Source organism: Liolophura sinensis, chromosome 11 (assembly GCF_032854445.1).
Source record: "Liolophura sinensis isolate JHLJ2023 chromosome 11, CUHK_Ljap_v2, whole genome shotgun sequence".
Lineage (NCBI taxonomy): Eukaryota > Metazoa > Mollusca > Polyplacophora > Chitonida > Chitonidae > Liolophura > Liolophura sinensis.
Genome location: NC_088305.1, coordinates 46566 through 58845, shown reverse-complemented (window position 1 = coordinate 58845; position 12280 = coordinate 46566). Strand labels below are relative to the sequence as shown.

Below are 12280 nucleotides of genomic sequence, written 5' to 3'. Positions count from 1 at the left end.
TAACATTAACGTCTGATATGTAAAATCTGAATGGTCCCAGTGTCAAAACAGGTATTTGTGCCACTCTAGAAAGACATTGTGTACCAGAAGGATAGAATAGATGAACGATCTATTCAGTTTTAATTGGGTAAACCTGAGATGTAACATTAATGTCTGATATGTACAATCTGAATGGTTCCAGTGTCAAAACAGGTATTTGTGCTGATCTAGAAATACATTGTGTACCAGAAGGATAGAATAGATGAACGATCTATTCAGTTTTAATTGGGTAAACCTGAGATGTAACATTAACGTCTGATATGTAAAATCTGAATGGTCCCAGTGTCAAAACAGGTATTTGTGCTGCTCTAGAAATACATTGTGTACCAGAAGGATAGAATAGATGAACGATCTATCCAGTTTTAATTGGATGAATGTGAGATCTAACATTAACGTCTGATATGTAAAATCTGAATGGTCCCAGTGTCAGAACAGGTATTTGTGCCACTCTAGAAGGACATTGTGTACCAGAAGGATAGAATAGATGAACGATCTATCCAGTTTTAGTAGGGTGAATGTGAGATCTAACAATAATGTGTGATATGTAAAATCTGAATGGTTCCAGTGTCAAAACAGGTATTTGTGCCACTTTAGAAGGACATTGTGTACCAGAAGGATAGAATAGATGAATGATCTATCCAGTTTTAGTAGGGTGAATGTGAGATCTAACATTAATGTCTGATATGTAAAATCTGAATGGTTCCAGTGTCAAAACAGGTATTTGTGCCACTCTAGAAAGACATTGGGTACCAGAAGGAGAGAATAGATGAACGATCTATCCAGTTTTAATTGGATAAATGTGAGATTTAACATTAACGTCTGATATGTAAAATCTGAATGGTCCCAGTGTCAAAACAGGTATTTGTGCCACTCCAGAAAGACATTGTGTACCAGAAGGATAGAATAGATGAATGATCTATCCAGTTTTAATTGGATGAATGTGAGATCTAAAATTAACGTCTGATATGTACAATCTGAATGGTTCCAGTGTCAAAACAGGCATTTGTGCCACTCTAGAAAGACATTGTGTACCAGAAGGATAGAATAGATGAATGATCTATCCAGTTTTAGTAGGGTGAATGTGAGATCTAACATTAACGTCTGATATGTACAATCTGAATGGTTCCAGTGTCAAAACAGGTATTTGTGCCACTCTAGAAAGACATTGGGTACCAGAAGGATAGAATAGATGAACGATCTATCCAGTTTTAATTGGATGAATGTGAGATCTAACATTAACGTCTGATATGTACAATCTGAATGGTTCCAGCGTCAAAACAGGCATTTGTGCCACTCTAGAAAGACATTGGGTACCAAAAGGATAGAATAGATGAATGATCTATCCAGTTTTAATTGGATGAATGTGAGATCTAACATTAACGTCTGATATGTACAATCTGAATGGTTGCAGTGTCAAAACAGGTATTTGTGCCACTCTAGAAAGACATTGGGTACCAGAAGGATAGAATAGATGAACGATCTATCCAGTTTTAGTAGGGTGAATATGAGATGTAACATTAACATCTGATATGTACAATCTGAATGGTTCCAGTGTCAAAACAGGTATTTGTGCCACTCTAGAAAGACATTGGGTACCAGAAGGATAGAATAGATGAATGATCTATCCAGTTTTAATTGGATGAATGTGAGATCTAACATTAACGTCTGATATGTACAATCTGAATGGTTCCAACATCAAAACGGGCATTTGTGCCGTTCTAGAAAGACATTGTGTACCAGAAGGATAGAATAGATGAATGATCTATCCAGTTTTAGTAGGGTGAATGTGAGATCTAACATTAACGTCTGATATGTAAAATCTGAATGGTTCCAGTGTCAAAACAGGTATTTGTGCCACTCTAGAAGGACATTGTGTACCAGAAGGATAGAATAGATGAATGATCTATCCAGTTTTAATTGGGTGAACCTGAGATGTAACATTAATGTCTGATATGTAAAATCTGAATGGTCCCAGTGTCAAAACAGGTATTTGTGCTGCTCTAGAAATACATTGTGTACCAGAAGGATAGAATAGATGAATGATCTATCCAGTTTTAATTGGATGAATGTGAGATCTAACATTAACGTCAGATATGTAAAATCTGAATGGTTCCAGTGTCCAAACAGGTATTTGTGCCACTCTGGAAAGACATTGTGTACCAGAAGGATAGAATAGATGAATGATCTATCCAGTTTTAATTGGATGAATGTGAGATCTAACATTAATGTCTGATATGTACAATCTGAAAGGTTCCAGTGTCAAAACAGGTATTTGTGCTGCTCTAGAAATACATTGTGTACCAGAAGGATAGAATAGATGAATGATCTATCCAGTTTTAATTGGATGAATGTGAGATCTAACATTAACGTCTGATATGTAAAATCTGAATGGTTCCAGTGTCAAAACAGGTATTTGTGCCACTCTAGAAGGACATTGTGTACCAGAAGGATAGAATAGATGAACAATCTATGTAGTTTTAATTGGATGAATGCGAGATCTAACATTAACGTCTGATATGTAAAATCTGAATGGTTCCAGTGTCAAAACAGGTATTTGTGCCACTCTAGAAGGACATTGTGTACCAGAAGGATAGAATAGATGAATGATCTATCCAGTTTTAGTAGGGTGAATGTGAGATGTAACATTAATGTCTGATATGTAAAATCTGAATGGTTCCAGTGTCAAAACAGGTATTTGTGCCACTCTAGAAGGACATTGTGTACCAGAAGGATAGAATAGATGAATGATCTATCCAGGTTTAGTAGGGTGAATGTGAGATCTAACATTTATGTCTGATATGTAAAATCTGAATGGTTCCAGTGTCAAAACAGGTATTTGTGCCACTCTAGAAGGACATTGTGTACCAGAAGGATAGAATAGATGAATGATCTATGTAGTTTTAATTGGGTGAATGTGAGATCTAACATTAATGTCTGATATGTACAATCTGAATGGTCCCAGTGTCAAAACAGGTATTTGTGCCACTCTAGAAAGACATTGTGTACCAGAAGGATAGAATAGATGAATGATCTATCCAGTTTTAATTGGGTGAATGTGAGATCTAACATTAATGTCTGATTTGTACAATTTGAATGGTTGCAGTGTCAAAACAGGTATATGTGCTGCTTTAGGAAGATATTGTGTGCCAAAATATGCAGTGGAACATGGAAAACCTCATATTTACCCAATACAAATTAGATGGAACATTGATATATTGATTCTTCTAAGTGCGCAATGCCTTTCTAAATCGTCACAAATAATGGTTTTGTCACCAGAACCTTTTACATCATACTTATCAAACGTTATCCTTTTGGTGTTTATCTGTGGGTCATTTTGGGGTATATACAGACAGGAAGAACCCATTTTATTGACCTCTATTTGGTCTTGCGTGCACAACAGAGGACCTTGAACAGATTTAATAGTCATTTCTTGCGTAGGTATGTGTAGGGCGATCAAGGTGGGTGGTCCTAATTAAGGGTCATGGAAAACATGAAAACCCCATATTTTCCCAATACAAATTGGATGTATTAATTATTCTAAGTGCACAATGTCTCCCTAGAATGGCACAAGTGACTGCTGTCACCAGAATCACATAAGTCGTACATATTAGAGTTCATTTTTTTCTTGCAGATGTGGGTTATTAGGGGTCTATACAGACAGGAAAAGCCTGTTTTATTGACCTTTTGTTGGATTGATTGCTCACTGCAGAGGACCTTTGAGCAGATTTAATAATCATTAGGGGCGAACGCAAAAGAAATTAATGCAATTACATAACCATTTTCCCACAGGTATGGATAAGACAATTAAGGTGGGTGACCGTAATTAAGTGTCATACAGAACACGAAGACCCCATTTTTACTGAATAAAAATTGCATGGAAGTTTATTATTGAATCCTTCTGATACACAATGTCTTTCTGGGGCAGGACAAATGGAGATTTTGTCACAAGAGCAATTTCCATTGTTCATTTTAGATGTTAATGTTTTACTGCATGTCCCGGTCATTTGGTGGCCTGTATGGTCATTAAGTTCCACAGGTGTGGACAACATACTGTAGGATCTTTGAAGAGATATAGCCTTTTTGTTTCCATAGCCATTTACACTGTGTTTTTTGATCGTCTGACATTCTCTGTATATGAGGGTCATGTCAGGGCCTATATGCGCAGGTTTTTATTGATTTACTCAAGAATATTTCTCGTAGAGGACAGTGACCAGCATGACCATGAGAGTGAATTTTACAAGATGACCAAGGTAGCGCTGACGTATTGAAAGCCTCACGTGCAAAATGTCTTTGAAAGCTTTGGAAATTGTAAAATTGTCACCAGAACCATTCACACTCGGCATATTAGATCTCTGGATTAAGCCATACATTTTGGGTGTATTTCATTACTGAAGCTAATTGGCTCGTGTAACTGGCGGACAATAATGCATATTTAACTTTCCTTCTATGAAAAGACGGCCAGAAAAATCGGCTATCAAGTGCAAATGCGCGGAGGCTTACACTGTTAAATAAGCGACTAGTCGACACCTATTTTAGGATAAGGGAACCGGGGTAAGTAAATAGTTGCTAACTTTCGCTGGGTGTAAAAACTGGTATTGCAAGTACTATGCACGTTCATGTTGTCACCAGTGGAGAACAGAACCTGTGGAATGATGTATCTCTTAGCCACTCCTCTTGTAGTGTGGACTAGTGTCATATCAGTAAGTTACTCTAAAAACACTGTAAAATTTATTAATTTAATGGGTATCCCAAATTTCATGTTATCTTGCATGATGCTTGTGCAGTTTAAGTCAAGGCAGATTGTTGTGTCATGTTGGCATTGTTCTTGGTTTTATTGTGACCTCCTTGCAGTCATATTGTGACCTTCTTGCAGTCATATTGTGACCTTCTTGCAGTTATATTGTGACCTCCTTGCAGTCATATTGTGACCTCCTTGCAGTCATATTGTGACCTCCTTGCAGTTATATTGTGACCTTCTTGCAGTCATATTGTGACCTTCTTGCAGCCTGCTGGGAAAGAAAGAGACAGGTAAGAGTAATGATCCCATAGACCTTGGTGCCATTGCAAACTACAAAGGGAGGCCCATTGGTGTTTTATGTTTTACTCCAGAATATTTGACTTCTACACATGGATGCGGTTGAAAAGGTTGATGGGTGGAGGGAAACATGCTGTTCCAATCCCATGGTCTGCAATTCTATTCTTGGGATAATTAGCACGTCGTACTTTCACCAAACACGCATGTACTGTAACACCTTTGGTGATATCATCCAACAGGTGTTTTGTGGGGATGCTCCTTGTAATCATTTGTTCTGTCTGTTCCTCTTACAGGTTTTTCGTGTTTTTGGTGATTTACTTGGTTGGAGGGGTGCTCTTCCTGAGGATAGCACGAGGTGCACAGGGGGCAGAAATGATTCCTAACAGAGAGTTCTGGTTAGACTTTCCTTTACTGGTGAAGGTAAGAGCCTTTGTCATAGTGCGGGTACCCTGTACAATGTCTGGAATGTGCCAGCCCTGTACATGTGGTCAACTGGGCCAACTTTCTTCAATACATGTTTTTGTAAGTTTTCTTCTAAATCAGTTCATTACCTGTTGATGTAACATAGAGAATATCTTTCTCAAGGAAATTTACAAGTATGTAATACAAGCTATTTCTATACATGTATGTGAGAATAAGTGTATTTTAAAGATATATTTGAGTATTGGTGTATTACTATACATGTTTGTGAATACTTGTTAGTATTTAATAATTATTAATTAATTAATACTGTGTATTTCTGTACATGTATGTGAGTATTTGTGTACTTATAAACATGTACATGTATGCATTTGTGTATTTATGTGTACATGAGTTTTGGTATATTTTATGCGTATACGAGTCTTGGCCTATTTATGTATGTGTATGTGAGGTGTATTTATATATGTGTCGGTGAGGTGTATTTATGTATGTGTCTGTGAGGTATATTTATGTATGAGGTTTCTATGTATGTATCTATGTTCTATGTATGTGCATGTGAGGTGTGTATATATGTGTGTGAGGTCTATTTATATATGTGTGTGAGGTGTATTTATATATTTGTCTGAGGTGTATTTATATATGAGCATGTGAGGTGTATTTATATATTTGTCTGAGGTGTATTTATATATGAGCATGTGAGGTGTATTTATATATGTGCATAGTGAGGTGTATTTATATATGTGCATGTGGGGTGTATTTATATATGCGTCTGTGAGGTATATTTATATATGTGTCTGTGAGGTGTATTTATATATGTGGGTCTTGGTGACTTTGTATACATGTTTGTCTGTCAGTGTATTGGGGCATGTGGGTATGGTTGTATTTGTACATGTCTATGAGTATTTTGTTCTTTGCCTATTGGTGTATGCATATATGTTGGCCACAATTTATGTATTACATGCAATGTCTGAGAAATGCATGCCTGAGGGGTTAGCATGCTAGTACAGTACAATGACCCAGGAGTCTCTCACCAATGCGATCACCATTAGGTTAAATCCACTTCATGCAGACTTCCTGTCTGGTTGTACTTGGGAGTATCAGACAGCAACCTGCAGATGGCTGTGAGTTTCCCTCATTTTCCTCCCACCAAGAGGTACAGCTGAAAACACCAATCAAGTAAAAAAATAAATAAATAAATAAATATAATGCCCAGTGAAAAGCACTGATGTGGCATGTAAAGCCATACTCATTTGTTTTACTCACATAATTGTAGCCATTTTATGTGTGAAGTTTTGTAACCCTTTGTGTCAGCCAGACAACCTATGAATCCATGAATCTGTCTGTATTTTCAGGAAGGGGTGTACTTTGTATGCAGCGGTTGTAAGACAGACACCACATATCAGCAGATCTGATTCCGGTACTTGTTACAAAGGATCCAGTAACCGGCTGGCAACAGTAAAGTGTACATGTGTATTTGTTATGAGGGATTGAGTAGTGAGCTGGCAACAGTAAAGGGTAGTTTGTTACAAGGGACCCAGTAACGGGCTGACAACAATGAAGTGTACATGTGTGTTTGTAATTCAGTTCAGAGCTCTGGTCTGCCGTTCATTTCTGCCTTTGCGATGATGTTTAGTGGACAGTCTGGGAACGTAGGACTCCCTCGTTGCATCGGTTCTATAGTCAGGTCAGCTTGGGACCAGGTTGCTTAGGAAAATGTACCCCATTTGTTACTGTTACCTAATACCAATATGTGCCTCTGATGTTCTTGTGAATATAGAAACTGTATACATGCAGGAAGAAATATATACATATTCTGAAGCTCAACAAAAGCTGCAGAATTGTGTGGAATCATCTCTGCGCAAATGGTTTGGGGGGAGGGGGAGGGATCTTCAAGGATATGTATTGCATTCCATTCACGCAGTGCTATCAATTTGTTGAATTTGAGTAATTGAATGAAAAAAGGGCATGGTCTCTTACATGCAATTGTAACATTGATTGCTGCTGATGAAATCTTGATTTGGACATATGGCTACAACAATTTGCACCTCATGACTGAAACTGCTTTGAATGGTCCAAAAAGCATTACAAAGGCATCTTTGGGCATCTGAAATCTCAGGACTCCTTGCAATGCAATCCTTGTCGATTTTGCACAAAGGGATATGGGTCAATAAGTAACAGCTTCCCAGGCATTGGGCCCTAGAGGTACAAATGTAGGCCTTTGTGTTATAACTTTGGGAGAGCCAACATGCCTGAGACTTTAAGCTGACCTACTGTCACACTTTGTAATTATGTTAAAAGATGAAATCTGAACATGTGACATGTGATACATCTGGCACATATGTGACAATTGGGGATCCAGGGTACATGTAGAATGTAGGGGTTTCCAGTCACAATGGGACATTTGGGGATCCAGGGTACATGTACAATATAGGGTTTCCAGTCACAATGGGGACATTTGAGGATCCTGAATACATGTGCAATATAGGGGTTTCCAGTCACAATATGACATTTGGGGATCCAGGGTACATGTACAATATAGTGGTTTCCAGTCACAATGGGACATTTGGGGATCCAGGGTACATGTGCAGTATAAGGGTTTCCAGTCACAATGGGACATTTGGGGATCCAGGGTACATGTACAATATAGAGGTTTCCAGTCACATGGGACATTTGGGGATCCAGGGTACATGTACAATATAGAGGTTTCCAGTCACAATGGGACATTTGGGGATCCAGGGTACATTGTACAATATAGAGGTTTCCAGTCACAATGGGACATTTGGGGATCCAGGGTACATGTACAATATAGGGTTTCCAGTCACAATGGGACATTTGGGGATCCAGGGTACATGTACAATATAGGGGTTTCCAGTCACAATGGGACATTTGGGGATCCAGGGTACAGGTAGAATGTAGGGTTTTCCAGGGTACATATACAGTATAGGGGTTTCCAGTCACAATGTGACAGCATTTGATCAGACTCAGGAAGTTTCGATTCAGGAAGTTCAACGTGGAACTACACATACTTGAACTTTTTCAACCTCTGAAGCACTGTTTTCAGTGGAAATTATGCAGATAGTTATTATGGAAATGACACAAAAAATGATTTGCTTGTGTAACTAAAGATGCAAGCTTTATAAAATTGTGCAGATTACTTCTTTACACCTCATAGCTCTCTCACTTTGTTTCAAAATATTGGTCACAGTGTTGGTTGGAATGGTTGCAGAATTAGGTTATTAGGTAATTGCAGAATATTTTATAAATTATTATGGAAGATTTGTCCAAGTATTATTCACAGTAGCATATACAATGATGACTACTGATATTCCATGTGTTTGAAAACAGTATACACCCTATCAAAGTTGCTTGAATCTGGTTTGTGTTGATGTTGGTTGTTACAAAGTTCAAAAATATAGCTAGAATACTTATGCCAGAATACATGCACTTTATAACATAAGTTAGGTTTATGTATAACATGTATTCAGTAGTCCTGCCCTGTCTGAAGACAATGACGATAAAGGTGAAACAAGTCACTTTTATTTGTTACCTTGTCACTGGGAAACCATGTGTACATGTATTAAGTAGTCCTGCCCTGTCTGAAGACAATGAGGTAAAGGTGAACAACAAGTGACTTTTATTTGTAACCATGTCACTGGGAAACCATGTTACATGTATTAAGTAGTCCTGCCCTGTCTGAAGACAATGACCATCAAGGTGAAACAAGAGGTCACTTTTATTTTGTAACCTTGTCACTGGGAAACCATGTGTACATGTATTCAGTAGTCCTGTCCTGTCTGAAGACAATGACGATAAAGGTGAAACAAGAGGTCACTTTTGTTTGTAACCTTGTCACTGGAAACCATGTGTACATGTATTCAGTAGTCCTGTCCTGTCTGAAGACAATGACGATAAAGGTGAAACTACAGGTCACTTTTATTTGTAACCTTGTCACTGGAAAACCATGTGTACATGTATTCAGTAGTCCTGTCCTGTCTGAAGACAATGACGATAAAGGTGAAACAAGAAGTCACTTTTATTTGTAACCTTGTCACTGAGGAACCATGTGTACATGTATTAAGTTGTCCTGTCCTGTCTGAAGACAGTGACCATAAAGGTGAAACAAGAGGTCACTTTTGTTTGTAACCTTGTCACTGGGAAACCATGTGTACATGTATTAAGCAGTCCTGTCCTGTCCTGTCTGAAGACAATGACGATAAAGGTGAAACAAGAGGTCACTTTTATTTGTAACCTTGTCACTGGGAAACCATGTGTACATGTATTAAGCAGTCCTGTCCTGTCTGAAGAGAGTGACCATAAAGGTGAAACAACAAGTCACTTTTATTTGTAACCTTGTCACTGGAAAACCATCTGTTGCTCAAGCCGGTAGCTATGTGTAATTCTGATATTAATGTAATGTAGGATTTTACCTGTAATTTCGTATGACGCATGAACAAATGACGAAAGTATTTTTCTAAGTGTTTGAAAATGCTGTCATGATGTTTTTTTGTCAAACATGTTTTTTGTCCATGACATTTTTCACATTTAATCGCACCACGTGTGATATCACTGATCCAAAATACTGTACGTGACCTAGACAAATTTCGTGACCTAGACCGTAGCCAAATTTCGTGACCTAGACAAGTTTCGTGATGTAGACAAATTTCGTGACCTGGACAAATTTCGGGAATGAATAATATAATTATTTTGGCTGATTCCGAGAGGTCTAGTAATCTTAGAAACGTGTTTGTAAGTGGAGTTGATATTTTACTGGAAATCTGGGAAAAGTTTGACCACCAAAAGTAATATTTTATGTCTTTTATTTGTCTCCAAAATGTACGTTTAGGGCAATACGGTGTGTTATATGACGGTGAATGTTGGCAGAAAAATCACTGAAACATTTGTGAAGGGTTGAAAATATGCACGAGAACCATTACCTTGTCATAATCTCGTAGGTACGGTCTGGAGGACAAACAAAAATGCTAGAAAAGAATGGACATATATTTTTATGGCATTATACTTAGACTTATTTTTTGTTATTTTCGTGACAAATACCTGTAAATCAGTCAACATTGTTTGTTTTCTTGGCATGGACACCTGGCAAATTGTTACATATTAAATGTTCTTAGCATTCCAGAATAAAAACTGTATCTTGAGCTTGTATATGAAGAAAAACTGTTGGATTTAGGTACGTCGATGTTTTAATATGGTTATAGGATTTGTGAGGTTTGTTATAGTTTTCGTTGGAGCATTCTGCAAACATAGCTCACTCCTTTTACAGATGTTTTTGAGGGAATATTTTTAAACAAATATACATGTATTAAACTTGCATGTGTGAATTGTTGAGTGTTGAATGTAGATTGGTATCCCTTTTGCTGAGTTAGTCACTACTTTGTTGAGTTTAGCTTGAAAGTATTGTTTATTGTTATGAGTAGTGTGTCTCTTACTCCTAAGAAACCAAACTTTTGTTTTTCATTCTCTTCTACATGTACTTAAGATCTGTGTTAGTGTATGAAAATACTTAAGGTCACGTAATAGACTATGCATAAGATGTAGGTATTTTATATTTACACATTTTGTTTATAACTCATCCTTTCTTTATATTTATGGTGTAAGTTGCTTAATTGTTTGTTTACCATTGTGTTGAGCACGCACATGCGGGATATTGATGTGCTGTGTCCCTGAACTGTTAGATCTGCTTGATTGATATATACGGCTGGTGATGACATTGGCCTCTCTTATGCCTGTGTACTTGTTTGTACAAACATTTCATGCTATATGCAAGACATTGTCAGCACACTTCCAGAATGTTTCTATCGCGCGTCTAGAAAGATTCTAGCACAGTTTCTGAATGTTCCCAGGGCGCGTCTAGACAGGTTCTAGCACAGTTTCTGGAGGTTTCTAGATCGCATCTAGAAAGGTTCTAGCACAGGTCTAGCATGTTCAGAAAAGGTCAAATGATGGTTCTTGGACTGGTCAGTACATTTGCTTGTGGTGAGAGGCTGAGGTTAAATGCTGCCACCCTATTATGGTCGTTTTTTTTAGCTTACCTGTTGTTGACCTGTGAAAAAAGTTTTTTTTTTTCTCTCTAACTGGGATGTAAATCAACTGGTATGTGGTTCTGTTAGATTGATCATTCCAGCCATATTTAAGGAAGCAAGTTTGACAAGAAGCAAGCCATTGTTCTATAATGTTTCAAGCCGCGATATATTTATGTGAGAATGCAACATAATCCTTTCGTTGCTGGTTATTTTATTCTAACCAGCAAATAAACTGAAAATTTTCAATGTCCCCTTTTTTCTACACCAGTGCATAGAACCATTATTTAGTTTTTATTAAACTCTTTACCATGTTTATCTCGGATTGTATTATGTCTGTTGAACTATAGTGCATTTGTTTTCATACTCAGTGTATTTTTAGGCCCTGGAAAACATGGAATTTGAGAGTAACTTTTTTCCGGACCATGAAAAATGCGGGGTTTTTTTTTTTGTAGTTGGGTCTGGAATTGAAAACCTGAGATACTACATAACTATGCTGACACTCTCTCGGGAGATATTTGTGTTCCAATATACTGTACGTCAGCCCCTGCTGGCTTCCTCTCCGGTCGTATGTGGGAAGGTCTGCTAGCAGCCTGTGGATCGTCGTGGATTTCCCAGAGCACAGTTTCCTCTCACCATAATGTTGTCCGCCGTCGTATTAGTGAAATATTCTTGATCGGCGTAAAACATCAGTCAGACAAATAAATAAATACTGTATACGTCATCCAATTTTCTAAAAATATGCACTTTC

The 12280-nt window shown here is 37.7% G+C and overlaps 1 protein-coding gene across 3 annotated transcripts in view; it reads left to right on the top strand.

The window, feature by feature from the left end:
• The window catches only part of LOC135477470 (uncharacterized), a 34381-nt gene extending 22536 nt beyond the window's left edge, over positions 1-11845 (top strand). Inside the window, exons 6-8 of one of the 3 annotated variants that reach the window (XR_010445201.1) lie at positions 5368-5494; positions 6847-7873; positions 8252-11845. Coding sequence is in view for 1 of the 3 variants with exons in the window: in XM_064757586.1 (XP_064613656.1) it covers positions 5368-5494; positions 6847-6906 (187 nt within the window). In the remaining 2 variants the exon portion in view is untranslated. Of the gene's footprint in view, positions 1-5367; positions 5495-6846 lie in introns of all 3 variants that reach the window. The other 2 variants (XR_010445200.1, XM_064757586.1) reach the window with 2 other exon arrangements.
• Positions 11846-12280: the final 435 nt, after the last annotated feature.